We start from the raw sequence: 25,850 nt of genomic DNA, 5'->3' as shown, positions 1-25,850 counted from the left end.
CTAATATTATAAAACATGTAAGTGATTGAAGGGCATAGATCACGAGAATTCAGACTCCTTATACTGTTACATTGGGCTGGAATGTATATCTGTCCTATAGTATGGAAGGGGTCGACATACTCTCCAACCATCTGTTTAGAACTCTGATTTCCTTTGTGACGTAACATGTAAAGAGAGCCCAAAGCCAATTACAACATCAGAAAAATATGTTTTGGCAAAAGCGAATGAAAAGGTTCAGGCTGAGGGGAAAACTGAGAGAATCTGAGCAGATGGGATCGAATGTGCACATCATACCCAGGACAGTCTGACAATGCCAGACACTCTCATCAGCTGCGGATTTCACCAACTACATGAGTGAGTGACATTGTGAAAACGACCGTCTGTTCATCGTCACTTTAACTGCTCTATGTAAGTATGACAAGTATTTATACAAGGATTGGGAGGAAGGTTGAGAACGGGCAGTATGATATACTAAGCAGAACAGAGTACAAACTGAGATGAAACCAATCGCTATGTCGTGTATTAGTGGTAAATATTTTCTTATGGTGTCTTGGGACTTTAAAGTAATACTGCAGTCAATCCAATGTCTAAAGAACAGTTGTACAGATTTCAATGTGAGTAAAGTCAGCCCGAGATACAGAAACCTTCAAGGACTTCTATATCTAACTGATATCTCTATCTATCTATCTATCTATCTATCTATCTATCTGTCTGTCTGTCTGTCTGTCTGTCTGTCTGTTTGTCTATCTATCTATGTATCATCTCTCGATCCTGTTTATATCTATCTGATAATAAGGACAAGGAGATATAAGCATGGGGTACCGAAAAGTCTTTTTCCGTCTTGTGGTGGACATGTGTTTCCATCCTGGGGTGAAAGTGATGTTTTAATATATGAGAATGTATTTGCACTGTATTGATATTTGTGTATGTGTTTTAACACGTTCCTATAGTTTGTAGGTCAGCAGTGCTACTGATTGTAGTTATTAGTAATAGTTCCCGCAATAGTAAATAATAGTAAATAATGCTAATAGTAAATAATGCTAATAATAATAGGTTTCTTCCATATTGCCAGCAATAGTAATAAAGTTTACTAGAGTGTCAAAAGTGACCCAACAGTAACAATGCTCCTTCAGTGTTCCCCCATCAGTAATACTCCCCAAAGTAATATTATTCTTCCAGTGTTCACCATTAGTAATAGTGCTCCCAATAGTAATAATGCTCTCACATTGTGACTCAATTATTAATAATTAGAGATGAGCGAACACTAAAGTGTCTGAGGTTCGAAATCCGATTTGAACAGCCGCTCACTGTTCGACTGTTCGAACGGATTTTGAACCCCATTATAGTCTATAGGGGGAAATGCTCGTTTCAGGGGTAGGCAACATTCGATAAAATCATACCAAGTCCACGAGTGACGGTCGGCTGGATTCTGCTTGAAGTCTTCTCCCGGCGCAGGGTCCCCGCGTCCTCTTCCGGGTGGAATTCACTCTGCCTAGGCATCCAGCCTAGGCAGAGCCGACTGCACATGCGCAGTCGGCTCTGCCTAGGCCGGATGCCTAGGCAGAGTGAATTCCACCCGGAAGAAGACGCGGGGACGCAGCGCGGAGAAGACTTCGGAAAGGTAAGAGAAGAACCAGCGTTGATTGGCAGAATGTATAGCATTCTGCCAATCAACGCTGGTTCTGCATCGAACATTAAACTTCGAACAGCGAGTAGTGTTCAATCGAGTACGAGTATTTCAAATACCGTAGTATTCGATCGAACACCTACTCAATCGAACACTACTCGCTAATCTCTATTAATAATGCTCCCTCTTATGCACCCATTAGTATTATGGCCCAATAGTAATAATTGCCCCCCCCCATGGCAGTGGTGCCCGTATAGTAGTACTAATGTTCCCCAGCATGCCTTCTTTTGTAATGGAACCCCCATTAGTAATTTTTACCCACCAGCCTGCCCCAATAGTAATAATGATTGTGCAATAGAGATATAAAGAAATAATAAATACTCACCTGACTCCACTTCCGTTCCGTCTGCGGGTCACTGTTACTGCCTTTGGCCTGAACTTTCACTGTTGATTTAGGGAGCAAGATAACATTACTGTGCTGCCTACGCCACTAATTTCTTATTCATAGGCTACAGGACTAAAAGTGCCTGTGGTATATAAGGGTGACAGGCCACAAAGCATTTAATTGGAAAGTCAGGGGATATTCTGGGTGTTAGACAAAAGTATGTATTAGCAAATTCGGGAAGGGGGTGTGTGTGGCATGAGTAGTGTGAAATTAAAAAAAAAGAAGTGATTATTCACATACTCGCGATCCTCCTTTTAATTGGTGCTCCCCTGTTATCTTCGGGCCTGGACTGGGCAAGCCAGAAATTAAGAGGCTTGGATGAGCGATGTGGCCAATCACAGGCCTCAGTGGTCATTTGTTAGGTACTGGTGACATCACTGCTGATACATCATGTGCCCGACATGTAACAGTTGAGGTAGGTGATTGGCTGTAACCTGAGCCCAGGCACCAGAGAGAACGTGGATACTCACCAATACAATACAGGCCCGGGGTAGGTGAGTATTTTTTCTTATCTTACATAACCTCAGTCCATACTGGGTTTGCCATTTATCCTGGACAAACCCTTAAAGAGGACCTTTCACCGCCTCCACCAATTCATTTTCTTAGCATCTGTCAATAGGCGCCGCTCCACTGATTCTGGGACAGTTGGAATTTTTTCTCTAGACTCCACCATTCCCAAGGAATACACGCAGTTAGTTTTTGGTGCTTGAAGCACTATTTCAACTCTGAATTCTCAGAAAGGCAGTGTCAAAAGTAAAGGTAAAATGTCAGGCACTGCTGAAATATGTCTAACACAGGGGCATCAAAATACTTGCTCAAACTAGAAAGCATTTGTCAGGGCTCTCTCTGCTGTACCCAATCGTCAGGCAGTTCATGACCCCTTGGTATACTATTATTGGTGTCAAGGCTAAGCCTAGATACATAGTTTATTTGTTTGAGCCTAATATACATTTATATGCATTACTTTTCTTTTTTTTCTTGTTTTGTCGCAGATTTAGTAACATAACATGCACTAAAGTGAGGGCACTTTATAATACAGTGTCAATAGCATTGGGCCCCACAGATAGTAGCATATATTAGGGGCATTTGTGTATTGTAGCCATATTTATTGTTACAAGCTGGGGTAGTATGGTTGCCTTTAATACTTGTTTATTGTCATTGTATTCATTATTTGCCTTCTGGGATGCATGCAAGAGTTGTTTTAATTGTGTGCTAATAAAGATAGATTACTATATATTTTTCCATATAAGGGTGCATTCACACGATGATGCGTCTGATGTGTCTTCTATTCATATTATGCTAGCTTTTCTTGTTGGTTTTCTTGAAGGGCTGTGTGATTCAGATCTGCAATCAGGGGCAGGCAGTATCAGAGATCAGAATCACCCGCCTTATCTGCTCCTACTGAGGCCTGGATCACATCTGCATTCAGTATTCCGTTCGGGGAGTCCGTTTGGGGACCCCTTGAATTGAATACCGAACGCATTAAAAAGGGGTTAGCAGAGAAACCACACGGACCCCATACACTTTAATGGGGTCCGCGTGTTTTCCGCACGAATTATGCGGAGAGAAAAGTGCTGTTTGCATTTCTTTTTTCTCTGCATGGAAAACACACGGACCCCATTATAGTCTATGGGGTTTGTGTCGTTTCTCTGCTAACTGCTTTTTAATGCATTCAGTATTCCGTTCGGGGAGTGCTCAAGTGGACTCCCAAAAAAGGAATACCAAACACAGATGCGAACCAGGCCTGACACCGCTCACCTGACAGAGCCTAGATAACATATCAGGAACCAAAACGAACAGCAATGATTTCTTGGGAACGGTGGGGGCTAGAGAAAAAATCCCCACTGTAGCAGCAGCTATTACTTGATGTAAAGAGCTGAACTTGGAAGAACAGACTAGCCATTTAGTATGTCATTCCTTTGTTTTGTTCATATGTTCAACATTCATACATTTAGTTGACAATGTGGTGCACATTTTAATTTCTCCAGAGATTTTCAGTATTTAGACTTGGCATCTATCAATGGAAAATGTCACATTAAATCCAGACAGTAAAGCCACAGGTTTTAATAGCTGTCTGTTTAATGACAGAAATAGATGTTCTACACTTGGATCATTGCTTTACATTTTCTGAACTTTCCTACTGGTGAAATAGACTATTGAGCTTCAAGCTAACTAAATGGGTATGAAATAAGCTGCAGGCTATACAAGGAGAGCAGGAGCTATTCTGATTTGTAGCCAAAGGTTATGGTTACTGCTCTAGCACTGCTCTAAATACCTCTGCCAAGGCAAAGTCTCACCCCTGACTATATCCCTGTATGGATGCAGTATCAGCAGTGGCGCAACTAGGAATGACAGGGCCCCGTGGCGAACTTTTGACACTTGCCCCCCCCCCCCCACACACACACACCGAAGACCTTGACTGACCCCCTCCTACGCATTCCTGCATGTTCTATTATGCCCCATAGTGGCCCCTACACACAGTATTATCCCCCATAGTGACCCCTGCACACAGTATTATCCCCCATAGTGGCCCCTGCACACAGTATTATCCCCCATAGTGGCCCCTGCACACAGTATTATCCCCCATAGTGACCCCTGCACACAGTATTATCCCCCATAGTGGCCCCTGCACACAGTATTATCCCCCATAGTGGCCCCTGAACACAGTATTATGTCCCCATAGTGGCCCCTGCACATAGTATTATCCCCCATAGTGGCTCCTGCACACAGTATTATCCCCCATAGTGGCCACTCCATACAGTACTATCCCCCATAGTGGGCCCTGCACACAGTATTATGTCCCACTGTGGACAGCCATAAACAATAATTATACTCTGGGGTCTTTTCAGACCCCAGAGTATAATAATCGGAGACCCGGGGGAATAAAAACATAAAAAACTACTGTTTCTTACCTGTCCCCAGGCTCCTACTCTGTCTTCTCCGCTGCCGTCCTTCTTCAATGATGTCGGACGTCACATGACCCGGGACGCAGGCCGGGGTCATGTGACGTCAGAGACATCAGAAAGGACGTCAGGAAGGAGGCCTGGCAGGATCGTGGAGAGGTAAGTAATAGAGATGAGCGAACAGTGTTCTATCGAACTCATGTTCGATCGGATATTAGGCTGTTCGGCATGTTCGAATCGAATCGAACACCGCGTGGTAAAGTGCGCCATTACTCGATTCCCCTCCCACCTTCCCTGGCGCCTTTTTTGCTCCAATAACAGCGCAGGGTAGGTGGGACAGGAACTACGACACCGGTGACGTTGAAAAAAGTAGGCAAAACCCATTGGCTGCCGAAAACATGTGACCTCTAATTTAAAAGAACAGCGCAGCCCAGGTTCACGTCATTCTGAGCTTGCAATTCACCGGGGACGGAGGTTTCCGTCCAGTTAGCTAGGGGTTAGATTCTGGGTAGGCAGGGACAGGCTAGATAGGAAGGAGAAGACAACCACAACAGCTCTTATAAGAGCTAAATTCCAGGGAGAAGCTTGTCAGTGTAACGTGGCACTGACGGGCTCAATCGCCGCAACCCAGCTTTCCGCGGATCCTGAATGGAATACACTGACAGTGTATTCCCGTATACCCGATATATACCCCCGATACCCGTTCCAACGGTGTGCCCCCCCACCTTCACCCCAGAAATACCCTGCAAGTCCCCTAGCAATAGAATTGGGGCTATATACACCCACTATTTTTGCTACTGCCATATAGTGCCATTGTCTCACTGGGAATTCAAAGAATATATTGGGCTTACATATAACTTCAATTCCAGGGAGAAGCTTGTCAGTGTAACGTGGCACTGACGGGCTCAATCGCCGCAACCCAGCTTTCCCAGGATCCTGAATGGAACACACTGACAGTGTATTCCCGTATACCCCATATATACACCCCAAATCCCCGTTCCAACGGTGTGCCCCCCCACCTTCACCTCAGAAATACCCTGCAAGTCCCCTAGCAATAGAATTGGGGCTATATACACCCACAATTTTTGCTACTGGTATATAGTGCCATTGTCTGACTGGGAATTCAAAGAATATATGGGGGTTACGTGCACCCACAATTTTTGCTACTGGTATATAGTGCCATTGTCTCACTGGGAATTCAAAGAATATATGGGGGTTACGTGCACCCACAATTTTTGCTACTGCTATACAGTGCCATTGTCTCACTGGGAATTCAAAGAATATATTGGGGTTACGTGCACCCACAATTTTTGCTACTGGTAGATAGTGCCATTGTCTCACTGGGAATTCAAAGAACATATGGGGGTTATGTGCACCCACAATTTTTGCTACTGGTATATAGTGCCATTGTCTGACTGAGAATTCAAAGAATATATTGGGGTTATGTGCACCCACAATTTTTGCTACTGCTATATAGTGCCAGTTTCTGACTGGTAATTCAAAGAATATATTGGGGTTACGTGCACCCACAATTTTTGCTACTGGTAGATAGTGCCATTGTCTCACTGGGAATTCAAAGAACATATGGGGGTTATGTGCACCCACAATTTTTGCTACTGGTATATAGTGCCATTGTCTGACTGAGAATTCAAAGAATATATTGGGGTTATGTGCACCCACAATTTTTGCTACTGCTATATAGTGCCAGTTTCTGACTGAGAATTCAAAGAATATATTGGGGTTATGTGCACCCACAATTTTTGCTACTGGTATATAGTGCCAGTTTCTGACTGGGAATTCAAAGAATATATGGGGGTTACGTGCACCCACAATTTTTGCTACTGGTATATAGTGCCAGTTTCTGACTGGGAATTCAAAGAATATATGGGGGTTACGTGCACCCACAATTTTTGCTACTGCTATATAGTGCCATTGTCTCACTGGGAATTCAAAGAATATATGGGGGTTACGTGCACCCACAATTTTTGCTACTGGTATATAGTGCCATTGTCTCACTGGGAATTCAAAGAATATATGGGGGTTATGTGCACCCACAATTTTTGCTACTGGTATACAGTGCCATTGTCTCACTGGGAATTCAAAGAATATATTGGGGTTACGTGCACCCACAATTTTTGCTACTGGTAGATAGTGCCATTGTCTCACTGGGAATTCAAAGAATATATGGGGGTTACGTGCACCCACAATTTTTGCTACTGCTATACAGTGCCATTGTCTCACTGGGAATTCAAAGAATATATTGGGGTTACGTGCACCCACAATTTTTGCTACTGGTATATAGTGCCATTGTCTGACTGGGAATTCAAAGAATATATTGGGGTTACAAATACCCTCATTTCTTGCTACTGCCATATAGTGCCAGTTTCTGACTGGTAATTCAAAGAATATATTGGGGTTACGTGCACCCACAATTTTTGCTACTGGTATATAGTGCCATTGTCTGACTGGGAATTCAAAGAATATATTGGGGTTACAAATACCCTCATTTCTTGCTACTGGTATATAGTGCCATTGTCTGACTGGGAATTCAAAGAATATATTGGGGTTACGTGCACCCACAATTTTTGCTACTGGTATATAGTGCCATTGTCTCACTGGGAATTCAAAGAATATATTGGGGTTACGTGCACCCACAATTTTTGCTACTGGTATATAGTGCCATTGTCTGACTGGGAATTCAAAGAATATATGGGGGTTACGTGCACCCACAATTTTTGCTACTGCTATACAGTGCCATTGTCTCACTGGGAATTCAAAGAATATATTGGGGTTACGTGCACCCACAATTTTTGCTACTGCTATACAGTGCCATTGTCTCACTGGGAATTCAAAGAATATATTGGGGTTACGTGCACCCACAATTTTTGCTACTGGTAGATAGTGCCATTGTCTCACTGGGAATTCAAAGAATATATTGGGGATTCATTCACCCTACATCTCAGGCTCTTGCCATATTCACCCAGGTTGTCAGTGCTGCACCAGCTCGTTCCCAGACAGCTCGGCCCGAAAAACACGTTACCTATATAGAGGATTTGGACAATGAAGAAATACCCTGCAAGTCCCCTAGCAATAGAATTGGGGCTATATACACCCACTATTTTTGCTACTGCCATATAGTGCCATTGTCTCACTGGGAATTCAAAGAATATATTGGGCTTACATATAACTTCAATTCCAGGGAGAAGCTTGTCAGTGTAACGTGGCACTGACGGGCTCAATCGCCGCAACCCAGCTTTCCCAGGATCCTGAATGGAACACACTGACAGTGTATTCCCGTATACCCCATATATACACCCCAAATCCCCGTTCCAACGGTGTGCCCCCCCACCTTCACAACATGTTCTAAATCTAATGTCTGCACCTTCTCCAGAATTAAAATAAAGGCAGCGTTTAACTTTCAAATAGCACTGCACAAAGGAAGAGCTTATCAGCTTGTCTCACGACATGCTACTGAAAAGTGTCATTTGTGTATCTTAATGTAAATATAGTTGTATAAGCTTTTTGGGTTTTAGGCACTGCCAAGTTATTTATTACCACCCGCTCCCTTATAATGATGATGACGCCAAAGTCACTGTGGGTGTTCAGAGCTCACAGCTTTGGGTGACATTTGTCTTGCTCTCTGTCGGTACCAGCTGTCTTTTTGGATATCGTAAAGTTATGTTGACTTTATTAACAGCTATAGAAGCTTTAGCCAGGTTGTGACGGTGTGTAACCCTAACAACACTAAGTGGGATGCACATTAATAGTCAGTCTATGTACGCTAAACGTATCACTGAAGTAATTTTTTTTCCCTCTCCCCTAATATAAGAAAGGAACAGACATTAGACCTAGACCGGGGTTCGAGGCTTGTAAAAATCCAGTATTATTTGTTCTTCATGATGTGAAATATGTGTTGAAAAGCAACCCAAGATGAAGTCAGCCATGTGTGCCAGTGTGTTACTTGGCATGCCTTTGCTGGCCCCAACTGTAAGGGTCACTCTCCATTTCCTCCATTTTCCACTCCCCTTCACACCATTTGTGGTGAAGCAATGGGATGCACTGAAGTGCACCCTCTAGCCTCGTGTGGGACAGGGACATCAGATGCCACTCCAACCCCCTCGTCTTCCTCCGCCAGCCAACGGTGCGAAGATGAGAGGAGTGTGCTCTGAATGTTTTCTGCCTAGCAGAGGCTAGTTCTCACTTACGAAAATGGCCCCACTTTGACCTGTATATCAGGCACAATGGTGTAGGTTTAAAAGAAACATGGCACCAAGTTGAAAAACGTGGGCCATGCGTGGACCGTGTTTGAGTCTGGCAAGCTCCAGATCTGCTACCAGGTTCCAGCCATTATCACAGGCGCAAAAATGCCAGGCCCCAGGTGTAGCAGGGAAAAAAAAAATGCCATCTCAGCCAGGATGGCATCCCTGACCTCGGAGGCACTGTGCTGTGTGTCCCCCAAGCTGATCAGTTTCAGCACGGCCTGCTGACATCTTCCCATGCCAGTGTTACAGTGTTTTCCACTAGTAGCTGGGGTGGAGGTTGCAGCATCGTAGGGTTTCAGTCTACTCCTGCCATGAATTTTGGCCTGGGAGAGGAGATAGGCCACCCCAGTTTGCACCCGGGGAACAGACTCCACCACATTCACCCTGCCTGTCATTAAAGATAAGCACTGCAGCATCCCTGACCACAGGCGCTTGTCCATGTGTCGGTGGTCAAGTGGACCTTGCAGCAAAGCGCAGAGCTCTGGGCCCGACTGATGTTATGGGACACATGCAGGCGCAAGGCAGGGACAGCACACCAAGAGAAGTAGTAACGGCTAGGCCCAGCATAGGGAGGTGCCCCAGCTGCCATCTGCTGACGGAAGGCCTGGGTCTCCAGAAGCATAAACAAACACCAACATCTCCAGGGCCAGCAGTTTATCGATGAGGCTGTTAAAGGCTTGGGCATGGGGGTGGGTTGTGTTGTACTTCTGCCTGCAATGAAAAGCTTGGGAAATGTGGAGTGGCTGGGAAGAGGCGCATGATGGTGCAGGCCAAAAGGGCGCATGAGGGTGAACTCCCCAATGTGTCAGAGATAGGTGTGTAGGTGTCCTTGCATCATATACTTGCACCATATTTGGCTTTGGAAGTTAATTTTGTGCCAAAAAGTGGTTAAGACAGCGATCCCTCAGCTACTCCCGTTACACTGTCTAGTGAAATTACCATCTTTGGAAGTGGACCACCACTTGTAAGATCCCAAAGGAAGCAGGCAAGAGATGTGCAGTGCAGAAAAAAAGATGAGAAAATAAGTGTAGGCTGTAGAGCACAGAGGGATCGGAGAGGACAGAGCTGGTGTCGGCCAGGTATTCCCACAACATGCGCCTATACTTGTCCCTCCTGGTGACACTAGGCCCCTGAGTGGCAGTAATTTGTCCAGGGGGGCCATTAACGTGTTCCAGACCTAGGAATAAGTCTTCCAACAGGGTAGAGTTTTGCATGCCTTTGCTTCTACCCACTGTTTTTGCTGCTTAGCTTCCCTCCACATCTACACTGCTTTCACCCCTAAACATCACCCCAGTTTATGCCTTTGCTTCTACCCTGTTTTTTTTTTGTTGAATTAGCTTCCCTCCACATCTACACTGCTTTAGCCCCTAAACATCACCCCAGTTTATGCCTTTGCTTCTACCCAGGTTTTTTGTTGATTTAGCTTCCCTCTACATTTACACTGCTTTAGCCCCTAGACATCACCCCTGTCCATGTGGGGTCGGTGGCCTCGTCATCCACCAACTCCTCTTCCAATTGCGCACTGGCCCCTTACTGCAAACCGCACATGACCACAGCTTGCCCTGATGGCAACTGTGTCTCATGATCCCCACTTAGGTCCAGACAAGTCGGTGGCGGGTCCAAAACCCCAAAATTGGAAGGAAATGGCGGATGCTGCAGTATTTCTAACACCTGTTTCTGGTGCTCGGGCCTGGTCTGTGTTGTACCCTGCACCCTGCTTAACGCAGCTGCCATATCCGAAGTTGTGCTGAGCTCATGCTAATGTTTCGTATCCAGTGCAATGGATGGGATGGGATTTCACATAAGTCTGCCACCCATGGCCACTCATGGTTGAGCAACTGAGGGAGTTGACTTTGACGAACCCGAGGGTTTTGGAGTTGGAACTACATCAAAGGTCTGTGCTGCTCACACACTCTGCTCAACACATGATATGTTTAGTGCCAGCAGTGTGGAGACGTCGCACAACAGCCGTTGTTCCAGCAGGTACAGGTGTTGTAGGAGTGCATAGAGGCTAGCAGCGGCAACTATAGACTTTAAAAACTATCCGCACAAGCGCCACACTTTCACCAGTAGCTCAGGAACATTGGGGTACCTTTTTAAAATGATTAGCAGCAATGAGTTAAAAATGTGGCCCAGGCATGGAATATGTTGCAGGCTGCCAAGCTACAGAGCCAATCCCAGGTTACGGCCATTATCACACATGACAACATGCCTGGGCCCAGGTGCAGTGGCAAAAACCACATTGCCGTCTCATCGAGGATGGCATGACTTACTTTGTAGGCAGTGTGCTGTCTGGCCCCCAAGCTGATGAGCTTCAGCACGGCCCTCTGACGTCTCCCCACACCAGTGTTGCAGCGTTTCCAGCTCGTAGCTGGGGTCAATTTAACAGCGGAGGAGGAGGAGGGTGGTGTTTCAGCCCTCCTCCCAGGAATGTTGTGTGGGGAGACAAGTCAGGCCACCACATTTTGCGACCCGGTCCACGCCTCAACTACATTCAACCACTGTGCCCAAATTGAAAGGTAGCGTCCCTGTCCGCATGCACTTGTCCATTCGTAACTGGTCACATGGAACTTTAGGGCTAAGCGCTGAATTTAGGGACCGCCTCATGTTTGGGGGAAAGTGCTGGTGTGGACGGCACAGTGCGGTGGCGCAGTAGACACTCTGCCCAAAAAGGGCAGAGTGTCCCCCAGCCGGGATTCCAACATCTCCTGGGCCAGATTTCTTGAGATGAGGCCGTTGAAGCCTTGGGCATGTGGGTGGGTTGCGCTGTACTTTAGCATGAAATGAAAGGCTTGGGAGATGGGGAGTTGCTGGGAAGAGGCGCATGATGGCGCGGGCAAAAGGAGAAATGGCAGGAAAAGGTGAGGATAAGGGTGAACTCCCCAAAGTGTCAGAGGCAGATGTGGAGGTGTCCTGGCTCCTGGTCTGGACTGCAGCGCCAGCCCTGTCAACAGTGGAAGAGGCAGTGGCCGCCAGGCCAAACGACGATTATCCTGCGCTTGCTCTCACCCACTGAGCCCAGGGCTTGCCTTCCAAATGATGGCACCCGCAAGAGGTGGTGAGATTCCTCTCCGCAGATCTCCAACCCATCTTGGACTTGCAAATTGCACTAAATTTGTCATGTAACTGACATGTATATGATGAGACTATCCATTGTCTGTTCATTTTGGTGAAAGTCAGCCTGTCAGCTGACAGACAGCTGTGCTTGTCAGTGATGATGCCACCGGCTGCTTGTACCCCCAGTTTTTGCTGCTTAGCTTGCCTCCACATCCACACTGCTTTTGCCCCTACACATCACCCCTATCCATGCCTGTGCCTCTAGCCATAAGTCTGCCACCCATGGAAACTCATGGTGCAGAAAGTGAGGGAGCTGACTCTGAGGAACCCTTGGGTTTTGTAGCTGGTACTCCATCAAAGGTCTCTGCTGCTCACACACCCTGCTGAACATACGGTATCTAGGGTTAGAGCGTGTGGTGACCTCGCACAACAGTAGGTGCTTCAGGCAGATGTAGGCCTTGCTGGAGTGTATTGCGGCTAGCTCCAGGTACTGTAGACTTGGGAAAGTGGGTGTCCAAGTGCCGCACTTTCACCCTTAGCTCAGCTAATTTGGGGTATGTTTTTAAAAATCATTGCACCACTACATTGAACACGTGGGCCAGGCATGGAACGTGTTGGAGGCTGGCAAGCTCCAGAGCCCTCCAACAAGACAAAAAAGCCTGGCCCCAGGGGCAGCGGGGATAAACAAATTGCCATCTCATCCAGGATGGCATCCCTGACCTCAGAGGCAGTGTGCTGTCCGTCTCCCAAGCTGATGAGCTTCAGCCCAGCCTGCTGACGTCTCCCCACACCAGTGTTGCAGCGTTTTCAGCTCGTAGCTGGGGTCAATCTAACAGCGGAGGAGGAGGAGGGTGGTGTTTCAGCCCTCCTCCCAGGAATGTTTTGTGGGGAGACAAGTCAGGAAAATTCTTGAAACAGGGGAGAGTTTTGCATCTTTGCCCTTGCTGCCTATGGACATCCCTTTGCCTCTAGCCACCATTTTCCCTGCTTTGCTTGCCTCCACATTGTAGTGTTGTAGTGAGGATGCAGGTCTTCTGGAATAAGTCCACTATGAGATGGTTACTCTTGTAGATCAGAACACTTTATTCCATGCTCCATCATGGCTCCCTGTCTAACAACCCCCCCCCCCTAAGCTCAGCTCCTCCTCCATTACTACCTCACTGTTGCTAGGCAGACAAAGCAGAATAAGTAAGCAGAACAGAACATACAGAACATACTTATAACAACATCACATCTCTCCCCTTCTTATAAAAAAATAAAATAAAATGCAAACATTATAAATGAACAATAAATAAAAGGTCCGAACTGAAAAGAAAATTTTACTGCAGAACATAGTCCCTGAGGTGCGTTGGTGGCCTTCGACTCATCCTTGTCGGGTAGCGTTGAGACATCTCGTTATCAGAAACAGTCTGTGAATTTTCGGTATCTCTTGTTGGTGTTGCTGAACCAGTTGTACCTGGTGAAACTTCCTCATCATCTGTCTCCTCTGCACTTGCTCCTGGATTGTAGACACGAAGCTTTTTAAAATGGGAGACATTTCGTGTCACTTGATGACCCTGGCGTTGAGCAGTAACCATGGTACCTTTGACATGTGTGACTTGAAAGGGTTCTGGATGATAAGGGGATGATAACTTGTCACTGGGTCTCAGCCTTTTAACAAGGACCCAGTCTCCCACATCCAGCTGTTTGAAGCGACAACTTCTCTTATCTGCATATCTTTTCATCCTGCCTTTGGCAAGGGAATCATTGAGGACCAATGGAGTCTGGACGTGAACTACTGGGATGTTTGGAAACTTAATGCGCAAAGGCCTGCCGAAAAGCGCAGTCGCTGGCGGAGTTCCTGTAGTAGAGTGCGGGGTGGCTCTGTACTGTCTAAGGAATCTGTACAATTCTTGCTGCAAATCCTTGTGTTCCATGGTAGCAATCCGAAGAGTTTTGTTGATTGATTGCATGAAGCGCTCCACTTCACCATTGGCTTGAGGCCAGTAAGGAGTTATTTTCCTGTGGTTAAAACCAAGATAAGTTGCAAAAGACTGAAAATCTGCACTATTGAAAGGTGGCCCATTGTCAGTCTTCACTGTTTCAGGTATGCCATATGCAGAAAAGATTTTGTCCAGTTTTGGTATGACAGCTCTTGCAGAGGTGGTGGAAACGGGTTCAATGACTGGAAACCTAGAAAAATCATCTATGACAACCAGTAAATAGGAATGATCTGGCAAAGTGCAGAAATCAACACTCACAGCAGTCCATGGATTGTCTGGCAGAGGTGTCATTTGTACTGGTGCTCGGCTATGGTCCACCGTAGTTGCTTGGCAAGGTATACATGTGGCAATAAGTGCTTCCACTTGTTTATCTAGTCCAGGAAACCATACTTTCTCCCTGAGTAATTGCTTTGTTTTAACTATACCTTGATGGGCCTCATGGGCCAGATCGATCACTCTACTCTGAAGTTTCTGAGGAATGACCAGGCGGTTGTCACGTAGTAGTATGTTTGAGTCAGATACAGAAAGAGAGTGTCTTGCATTAAAGAAGGCCTGCAAATATGCTGTTTGGCCCTGCGGTTGAATACGAGTCTCAGCTAGAAAAGAGTTCCAGTTCTTAGACCGAACAGTGTCAATTACCAACTGAAGTTGGGGATCAGAATCCACCGCATGTTTAATTTCTTCGAGGGTCATTGCTCTTGGCACAGAATGAGTAACAATGAAATTTACATGCTCCTCAGCTAAGACAGTGGCAGGCAAGTCGTCTTTGGTAGACTGTGGTGAAGGGTGTCTTGAAAAATAGTCTGCAGGGTTCCCAGCTCCTGCCTCATATCTCAAGTGAAAGCGATAGTTCTGCAGGCGTAGTAGCCAGCGTTCAAGTCGTGGGGGTGGTTTTGATGAATGTTTATTGAAGATTGGAATGAGTGGTTTATGATCACTGACCACTGTGAATGGACGACCAAAGAGGTAAAGATGAAAATGAAGGCATCCCCATACAACTGCGAGAGCTTCCCTCTCAGTTTGAGAATAGCGCTGTTCCGTTTCTGTTAAAGCCTTGCTCGCATAGGAGACTGTGGAGATACTGCCAGTTTTGGACACCTGAGTTAAAATTGCACCAAGGCCTATAGGACTGGCATCCACAATGAGCTCAGTAGACTTTAGTGGGTCAAAATAGGCCATGACCGCGTCACTAGAAAGACTGGACTTAAGTGTATCAAAAGCTGATTGATGTTCAACTGTCCATGACCAAGGAGTATCCTTTTTAGTGAGTTGTCGTAGGGGTTCAGAAACAGTAGCCAGATCAGGTATGAATCGTCCACAGTATGTGACCAGACCAAGAAAACTTCGAACATCTGAGACATTTTGTGGCTGGCTAGCAGAGGTTATGGCTGCTACTTTCTCAGGGTCTGCAGAAACACCATTTTCAGAAAAAATGTAGCCAAAAAAATTCAATGACGTCTTGTTGAACTCGCATTTTGATGGATTAACAGTTAAATTGCAGGTTTGCAGTCTCTGAAAGACTTGTTCTAGGTGATTGTCATGTTCCTCTTGGGTTGTGCCAAAGATAAGGATGTCATCACTAACATTGAGGACTCCAGGTATTCCTGAAAGAACCTGCCTGATAACATTCTGAAAGATTTCTGCAGCCGATGAAATGCCAAAGTTCAGCCTCTTGAACCTTCTTAGACCGACATGAGTGCTAAAAGTTGTGATATATCTGGAGTCTGGATGCAATTCAAGCTGATGATAACCAGATTTTAGATCAATTTTTGAGAATACTTTTGCACCATTTAGATCTGTGAGAATATCATCAATGGTAGGTGTAATGTGCCTTTCTCTTTGAATGGCTCGATTGGCATGTCGCATATCCACACATAACCTGATTTTACCAGGCTGCTTAGGTTTAGGCGCAACAACAATTGGTGAGACCCAGGGAGTTGGGCCCTCGACACGTTCAATAACATCATCTGTCTCAAGGTCTTGTAGCTCTTTCTCCACTAGCTTGCGGACATGGAATGGGATGCGCCTGTGAGGTTGAACTGACGGCTGGACTGACTGGTCAATGTGTAATTTCACTTGAAAGTCTTTCAGCTTTCCTATGCCTTGAAAGAGTTGAGGATATTTCTGCATAATAGTTTGGACAGAAGAGTGTGTTACGCTGTTTGCCAGTTTCACTAGGCCCAGAGATACCGCACTATTGCAGCTGAGAAGAGTGTCTGCAGAACACTCCACTACATAGAAAGTGTCCGTGATGGATTTCCCTTCAGCCGTTAGTAATGCCTGAAATTTGCCACATAGGGGTAATGCAGTAGCTGAACCATAAGGATATATCTTCAGGTTAGTGCCTTGCAAAGCAGGTTTGTTCTTTAGCTGGCTATAAGTGGCATGACTAATAACATTGACAGACGCCCCTGTGTCTACCAGTGTCTCCACCGGATTGCCATGTATTAAGATGACTTGTTTGGGATTAGACATTGCATGCACATTGCGAGACCCCTCAGTCACTGAGAATAAGTAGGTGCTGCAGGGCTCATCCGCAGGGGACACTGACTGCACTGCCTGAACTTTCTGTGGCAAGGCTTGTTTAGCAGAGAGAGAAGATTGTGATTTTGATCTGCAGACTTTTGCAAAGTGATTTTGTTTCCCACAGTTATGACAAGTTACTCCCTTTGCTGGGCATGGTTTCTGATGAGGATAAGGACCTCCACAGTTGTAGCAGGCTGCAGCCTGTGTGTGAGGCACATGTGGCTTCTGAGTGAGCTTTGCTACAGAAGATGGCTGCTCTGGTATACAGTCTGTGTTCTCTATAAGTTTAGCTTGATTCTCTGCTGCATCATGAATACGTGCAATGTCCAGTAGCTTTGCTAAAGTCATGGTGGGATCTCTGAGTGCTTGTCTCCTTAACTTAGAGGACACACAACCTTGTATGATTTGCATCAGAATTTCCTTGTCTATATCAGCAAATTCACAGTAAGCTGCAAGTTGTCTTAAGCGGACATGATATTCATCAATGGTTTCTGTTGCTGACTGTTTTGACTGTCTAAACTTGAAAATTTCAAAAGCTGCATTTATGTATGGAGAGAAATGCTTAGTTAGTGCTGCTTTGCTTAGCTCATAGTCACTGTCCTCCCCTGTATTGGGCAGAGTTGTGAAGATATCATAGACTTGCTCCCCTGCATAGTGTAACAACATGGCTTTCTTTCTTGCATTGTCAGTAATGTTTATTGCTTGCAGGAATATCTCAAAGCGTTTCAGCCATTTATTCCAGCATGCTGCTAAGTTTGCTTGGGGCTGGTGCACATCAAATACAGCAAAGGAGGGTAAGCAGGCCATGGCTGGTGCTAGGATTGCAGTCTTGTAAACAGTTTTCTGTAGCAGTGAAATACCTTTAGCTGATTATTTTTAATCCTCGTCGCCAATTGTAGTGTTGTAGTGAGGATGCAGGTCTTCTGGAATAAGTCCACTATGAGATGGTTACTCTTGTAGATCAGAACACTTTATTCCATGCTCCATCATGGCTCCCTGTCTAACAACTCCCCCCCCTAAGCTCAGCTCCTCCTCCATTACTACCTCACTGTTGCTAGGCAGACAAAGCAGAATAAGTAAGCAGAACAGAACACACAGAACATACTTATAACAACATCACACACATCCACACTGCTTTTGCCCCTAGACATCACCCCAGTCCATGCCTTAGCTTGTACCCCCAGTTTTTCCTGCTTAGCTTGCCTCCACATCCACACTGCTTTTGCCCCTAGACATCACCCCAGTCCATGCCTTAGCTTGTACCCCCAGTTTTTCCTGCTTAGCTTGCCTCCACATCCACACTGCTTTTGCCCCTAGACATCACCCCAGTCCATGCCTTAGCTTGTACCCCCAGTTTTTCCTGCTTAGCTTGCCTCCACATCCACACTGCTTTTGCCCCTAGACATCATCCCTATCCATGCCTCTGCCCCTAGCCATAACTCTGCCACCCCTGGAAACTCATGATGCAGAAACTTTGGGAGCTGACTTTGAGGAACCCTTGGGTTTTGTAGATGGAACTCCATCAAAGGTCTGTGCAGCTCACACACCCTGCTCAAGATATGGTATTGTAGGGTTTCAGCGTGTGTGAATGACGGACAACAGCCTGTGTTTGGACAGATGTAGGCCTTGCTAGAGTGTTTTTAGGCTAGCAGCGACTCCTGTGCACTTGCAAAAGTGGGCGCACAAGCGCCGCATTTTCAACAGTAGCTTCGGTACATTTGGGTATGTTTTCAAAAAACTTTGCACCACTAGGTTAGACGTGGGCCAAACATGGAACGTGTTGGAGGCTGGCAAGCTCCAGAGCCGCTACCAGGTTCCAGCCATTATCACAGGCGTAAAAATGCCAGGCCCCAGGTGTAGCAGGGAAAAAAAAATGCCATCTCAGCCAGGATGGCATCCCTGACCTCGGAGGCACTGTGCTGTCTGTCCCCCAAGCTGATGAGCTTCAGCACCGCCTGCTGACGTCTCCCCACACCAGTGTTTTAGTGTTTGCCGCTAGTAGCTGTGGTGGAGGTTGCAGCGTCGTAGGGTTTCAGTCTACTCCTGCCATGAATTTTGGCCTGGGAGAGGAGAAAGGGTACCTCAGTTTGCACCCCGGGACCAGACTCCACCACATTCACCCTGCCTGTCCTTAAAGATAAGCAGCATCCCTGACCACAGGCGCTTGTCCAAGTGTCGGTGGTCAAGTGGACCTTGCAGCAAAGCGCGGAACTAAGGGCCCACCTGATGTTGAGTGACACGTGCTGGTGCAAGGCGGGGACGCCACACCGGGAGAAGTTGAGACGGCTAGGGACGGCATAGTGAGGTGCCACAGTTGCCATCAGGTCCGGGAAGGCGGGAGTTTCAACAAGCCGGAACGCCAACCTCTCCTGGGCCAGCAGTTTAGCGATGTTGGCGTTCTAGGCTTGCGTGGGTGGGTGGTTAGCGGTGTATTTCTGCCAGCGCTCCAATGTCTGAGAGATGGTGGGTTGTTGTAAAGAAGCGCCTGATGGTGCCTTTGATGGTGCAGGAGAAGGAGATAAGACAGAAACAGGGGAGGATGAGGGAGAAGTCAACAAAGTGGCGGAGGCAGATGAAGTGATGTCCTGGCTCGTCCTCTGGAGTGCATCGCCAGCACTGTGAGCAGAGGCAGTGGCATGAACGGCGGGCGACGTTTGTCCTGCCGTTGCTGCCTGCCACTGATTCCATTGCTTGGATTCCAAATGACGGTGCATTGAAGTGGTGGACAGGTTGCTCTTCTCAGGGCCCCTATTCGATTTCGAGAGGCAAATTGTGTAGACGACACTATATCTGTCCTCGGCGCATTCCTTGAAAAAACTCTACACCTTCAAGAAACGTGCCCTCGATGGGGGAGTTTTTCTGGGCTGGGTACAAAAGGGAACATCTTCGGACATTCCGGGTCTGGCCTGGCTTCGGCAAAGCAGCTGACCTCTGCCTCTGGACATGTCTCTGCCTCTAGCTACCCTTTTTGGTGCTGCACCTGCCTCAACATCCACACTACTTTCCCAGCTTGACATCCGCCTTGTCCAGGTGGGGTCGGTGTCCTCGTCGTCCACCACCTCCTCTTCCAACTCCTGTCTCGCCTCCTCCTCCTGCACAATGCGCATGTCAACTGGCTTCCCTGACAGCAACTGCGTCTCATCGTCGTCGATGAGGGTGGGTTGCTGGTCATCCGCCACCAAATCGACCGGAGATGGAATGGAGGAGACTCTAGTGTTTGAGCATCTGGACACAGATACTCGTCTGTTAGGTCCGTGGAATCGCGAAATGGAGGGGCAGGTTGCGGTACAGTCAAAGGAAGGGAGAACAGCTCTGGGGAGCAGGGACAGTTGGGGTTATTGTTCTGGGAAGATTGGGAATTTTGGGTGGAAGGAGGACAAGACTGTTGGGTAAGAGGAGGTAGAGGCTGACTGGCTGGTGGGCAATGTGCTTTAAGCGTTATCCGACAGCCATTGCAAGACCTGTTCCTGGTTCTCGGGCCTACTAATCTTTGTACCATTCAGCCTAGTTAATCTGGAACTTTTGTGCAAGGCGCAGAACTTAGGGCCCGCCTGATGTTAAGGGACACACGCTGGTACAAGGCTCAACTCACCCTAAGTGCCAAAAACACTGCTGGTGCAAGGCTCTACTCATGCCAAGGGCCTCAATCTCTGCTGGTAGCTCAGCTTAAGGTCCTGTAACTTTGTTTGGAAGGGCTCATGTTAAGGGCTAGAAAAGTGAATTTTGGAAGGTCTTACCACATCACACACACACACACACACACACTCAAAATGACAGTTAAGGGTGAGGGCTTTTGGAATTCCCATTGCCTATTCCATTTGTGGTTGTCATGGGGAACGTGATTTAAAGGGGTGGTTGTTACTGTTTGTTGAGCTTAAATTGGGGTTTGTGTCCATCCATTTGGGGAGTAAAGAAGGTTTCCAGGTATTTTCCCACTTTGATAGAGGTTTTTTTGAATGTGGAAAGTGTGTAGTTGTTAGGCAGTGATGTTGGGGTAATAGAGGGTCTTTGGTGTGTTAGATGCCCCCAGACATGCTTCCCCTGCTGTCCCAGTGTCATTCCAGAGGTGTTGGCATCATTTCCTGGAGTGTCATAGTGGACTTGGTGACCCTCCAGACACGGATTTGGGTTTCCCCCTTAACGAGTATCTGTTCCCCATAGACTATAATGGGGTTCGAAACCCGTTCGAACACACGAACAGTGAGCGGCTGTTCGAATCGAATTTCGAACCTCGAACATTTTAGTGTTCGCTCATCTCTAGTAAGTAACAGTTTTTTTATATTTCTTACCTCTCCCGATCTGCCAATCATTATACTCAGGGGTCCGAAAAGACCCCCAAGTATAATGATAGCAGAAGTAGCGGCTCTCACGGGGCCCCTAATGTTCCGGGCCCTGTGGCAGCTGCCTCTGCTGCTTTGGCGGTAGTTACGCCACTGAGTGTCAGGTTTTATGGCAAACCTGGTAAACCTACATCCCAGTGTAAATGTAATAACTATTGTATCTGATCATCACAAAAATAGCCTAAGCCTGCCCTTTGTATTAAACATGCCTTCTGAAATCATCTGTTCCCACCACCAGTCACTGTCAGTATGTCCTATGGGATTAGGTGATGCAGCCATAGTGGCTGTGCCATTTAATCACTGGAGGCTGACGTGGCATTTCACTCCTAGTGACGTCATGTCTCTCAGCAGCCAGTGGATTAGATTTATTTCTCTATGTATTTATGCAGTGAAGTTCCATCATTGCTGCATTTGTTAAAAGGAACCTGTCAGGTATTTTTTCTAATCTAAACTGGTCCCAGTATTGAAGGCTATTTGCAAAGTTGCCCCTTTTTCACTTTAAAGATATTAATGGGTTAGACCGATGTGCTTTTGCAGCCGTATTTGTATGTACACTGGATCTTGGTCAAGTCAGTGTCTGCAAAAAAAGCAATTTCCTGCCATAGAATCCTTACCAGGAGCACATGTGTGTAGAATTACAAATGTGGACATTTTCTCAATAGATTCTTCTTGGGTACACCCACACATAGTATACCGAGGACACGTCTGAGCCTCTGCTTTCAATTTACTCCCTCGAACGCAAAGAATTCATGTTTCCAGTTATGAGCAGTCTAGGAAGCTTAGGCAAGAATCCATGCAAGTGAAAACTGGATGCTAAGTGTGTAATGTGAAATTAGGCAAAAATATTGCCCGTTATCATGTATTTTACACCAGCCCATCACAGAGGATACAAAGCTCATACTCTAATGTATTGTGCTCAGTGTCTAGTGAGAAGAGGTGTCTATGAGAGAATTTAGTATTACAACAGAAAACTTGTGTATATGGCTGTAGATGTGGCATTTCTTTGGCACAGAGTCCTTTTTTGTACCAAAGATGCGCCATTTTCTGCATCCCACTCACCACCTTTTACAAAAGTGAGCAGCTCAGGAGGAACAAGGCAGATTGGGGAGTCTGTCAAACTTACTATAACACACACCAGAGAATGCGTGAGTTACACCAGAAATCTACACCAGTCAGACAGTTCTGGCAAGGTGCTACAAATTTATTAAGAGGCCAGAAGATTACCTCCCTCCTGAGCTCCTCCTGCCTCTAGAGGGGTGCATTGTATTACTGTTGTTGGTGCTTTTCAGATATTTCCCTCATGAAGTATAACTTCTCCCTAGTAGAGTCTTTTTGGAGGTAGCTATGGAACTTTGTACAGTCTAGAACCCCTCATGTGGTGTTTCCCACCAACACAAAATTTAAAGAAGAGGTCTACATGTATGTTGTCTACATATCCTATCCTATTAATATTATAAATGTGAAAAGTTCGGATGTTTGTGGGTCGCTCCGAACGCCGCTGACATGCCGGCTGGCCACACATTGCCTCAGGCCGGCGTAGCATGCAGCAGTGCATCCAGCCTGAACAAGCCCACTTACCAGCGAACTGTGCGGCCAGGAACACAGACGCCACAGGAAGGACCGCACATGCTCACTGAAGCTGCGGCCACAAGACACACACCTCCCCAGCATGTAAAGGGCGAGTGCTGCGGGAACAGGGATCGGCGGGATGCTTAAGGGAGGGGAGGGGGGGGTGCTGGTGCTACGGGTTACGGAGGGGGCCGGGGGGTGCGGGTTTGGCAATAAAGGGCAGAAGGTAAGTAGGGGGGAGGGGGGCCAGATTTCACATGTGGAAAGGGGGGGGAGGGGGTACATGTAGGAGGTGACTGTAATCTCTAAAGGGGGGGAGGGGGCTAGGGACGCGGGTGGGGGGAAAACGGAGGGCCGGAGGTGCAGCAGCGGGGCCGTGGGGTCCCGGTCCACGATGCTGTGGGAAGGGCCCGCGTCGGCCGCAAGGAAAGGGCCGTGGGGGGCCACGGGCGGCGCTGCAGGTGGTTCACGCAAGGGTGAGGGGACAGCGGACGAAGTCGCGGGTTATAGCTAGTAGTAAATAGTAGGGCATGGTATTGTAGCTTTGTCTAGTTTCCTTGAATGAAAGTAAGTATACCGAGCCAGATCATAGAAATAGAAGACACACATGTGTAGCACCCATAGTGAAATAGTCTTGGATTTATATATAAATAGGTGGTTTTCTGCTCATCTCACAAAACGCTAGAGAAGAATTAGTTATGGATTTCTGCCACTGGTGAATTCTGTGGACACAGGTGTAGAGAATAGAGGGGAAAAGCTAAGGGAAAGAACCCTTGGTGGGATGAAGACAAGAAACTGAGAGACGCAGTCTTCATAGTTTAATTCTTAAAATGCGTTTCAAAACAGTGCTGTAAGATAAGGCACCGAAATGTGTTGTATTGTAAAATATTGAATCTCCTGCTTTCTGGTATCTTTATTCCACTATTTACACAATTCTGGGCAGATCGTAGGACATATACTTGATAACAATGCCTCCAGAGGGTCAAAGAGTTGGTTCTGAAAACTGCAGGGAAAAGATGCATGGGGGTGGGCTGACTCGAAGACTACTGGGATTGACAAGAACTAAAAGTCGCAAGTTTCTTCTGGGAAGTCCTAGGTCTGGTACTGTTTAATACAGGCTTGAGATTTGGAGAACAGCAGCAAATGACTCCTTATTTTAGTCTTGTTTTTACAAAAATGCATGCAAACATATCAACATATTTTTTTTGCTGCATTGATCCTCCACCTAAAATAAAAAAAACATGGTGTGGAGGCAGCCATAGTTTTTGCCACTCTCAAGACCTAATAGAAAGGTTGCCAGTGATGACACATTGCAAGGAATAAGTGCTACTGGGACAAAAAAAAAAATTATAAAAAAGACCCCTATTATAAAACTATATAAACACATTGTCCCACAAGATGGAGAAAAAACAACTAAACAAAAACGCCAGAAATTAATTTAGGCAAGTCATCTCCAAATAAAGACAAAAAATTTATATGTACTCCAGTACCATCAAAAGTACAGCTGATCTTGTAAAATACAAGCCGCCAACCAGCTCCAGAGAATGTTATACAAAATGCCAGAATTTCTCAGAAAAATACAATTCATCCTGCAAAACATTTAAGCTCTCAAACAGCTACATCAACAGAAAAATAAAAGTTATGTCTTTCAGCATGTAACAATGAAAAAATATAACTATTAAAATGTAAAAAAAAAAAATAATAATAAAAAAAAATATATACAAGTGATTAATATCTTGGTTTCTCAATTTTTAACACAGGATCCAAAATGATATCTCTAATGCTCCTAGTTTGGGCTGTTCAATGCTCAGCAGAAAACCTTGTCAGCAGCAGCGTACGTCGAGAGTCTCATCAACTGAAAGGCAACTCTCAACTTTACTGTAGTTTGCCAGGACCCCCAGGACCTCCTGGTGTGCCAGGACATCCTGGATCAACGGGCACCATTGGAAGAATGGGCTTTCCAGGAAAAGATGGGAAAGATGGAAAAGATGGGGAAAAGGGAGAAAATGGTGATGAAGGTAAATAGTAAAGTTCCTTCAAGTTAATGGGGTTTTCAAAATTCCATTTACACGTAGCAGGATAGACTATGAGAGTATGCTGCAGCCTATGAAATACACAGAATGTCTTTTATGGTGGATATGTACTAACACTATATGGCATCTTCTTTCCACAGGGACCCCTGGAAGAGTTGGGAATCCAGGAAAACAAGGTGGCAAGGGCAAGCAAGGTGCCATAGGAAGAGCTGGCCCAAGGGGGCCCAAAGGTATTCGTGGCGATCCTGGAAAGCTAGGTGAAGGAGGCACAAAGGGTCCAAAAGGAAAAAAAGGTGATACAGGAATGCCTGGGCCGTGCAGTTGTGGATCTAAAAAAGCGAAGTCAGCATTTTCTGTGGCAGTTACAAAGAGTTACCCAAAAGAACGTCTGCCCATTAAATTTGACAAAATTCTGATGAATGAAGGGGGGCATTATAATGCAACAAGTGGTAAATACATCTGTAGCATTCCTGGTATTTATTTCTTTACATACGACATTACTTTGGCCAACAAACACTTAGCCATCGGTCTAGTCCACAACGGTCAATACAAAATAAAAACTTTTGATGCAAACACCGGGAACCATGACATTGCTTCTGGCTCCACCATACTTCCACTAAAAGCTGGAGATGAAGTTTGGTTGCAGATTTTTTACTCTGAACAGAATGGACTTTTCTATGACCCATACTGGACAGACAGTTTATTTACAGGATTCCTCATTTACCCAGATCAAGAATATTTTCATGAAATAAAGGAAAAGATCAAGGTCATGGAAGCAAAGGATGTGAGCTGAGAATTAGTGCCGCTAAATAATTCTGATCAAGAACTTCTTATATAGAGAACTCAATAATTCTATAGTATTGAATGTTTTACATGACTGGATATATGATTGGATATTGTCAAAACATTTCTTGAGAGTCTCTTGAGGGTCTAACTGCTGCAACATCTCAAAACCAAAGAAGACACCTCATTATTATGACTGCAGAAAGGTTTCCAATAGCTGTGATTTACCATACATACAGTGACCTCTCCTTCAGACATGGTGACCAAGCTCTCTCTTTTTCCAGGATCAGTGGATGCCCATCAGTTGTATGTCTGCTAGTGAA

At 46.0% G+C, this 25,850-nt stretch overlaps 1 protein-coding gene across 1 annotated transcript; it reads left to right on the top strand.

Annotated features, from left to right (window-relative positions):
• Positions 1-220: 220 nt before the first annotated feature.
• On the top strand, positions 221-25,850 carry C1QTNF2 (C1q and TNF related 2). Its single transcript, XM_075276374.1, has 3 exons — positions 221-408; positions 24,472-24,729; positions 24,885-25,850. The coding sequence occupies exons 2-3, from the start codon at positions 24,480-24,482 to the stop codon at positions 25,535-25,537; spliced, it is 903 nt and encodes a 300-aa protein (XP_075132475.1). The 5' UTR covers positions 221-408; positions 24,472-24,479; the 3' UTR covers positions 25,538-25,850.

Source organism: Leptodactylus fuscus, chromosome 5 (assembly GCF_031893055.1).
Source record: "Leptodactylus fuscus isolate aLepFus1 chromosome 5, aLepFus1.hap2, whole genome shotgun sequence".
NCBI lineage: Eukaryota > Metazoa > Chordata > Amphibia > Anura > Leptodactylidae > Leptodactylus > Leptodactylus fuscus.
The sequence above is the reverse complement of the archived record's forward strand: the minus strand, read 5'-3'. Positions and strand labels throughout refer to the sequence as shown.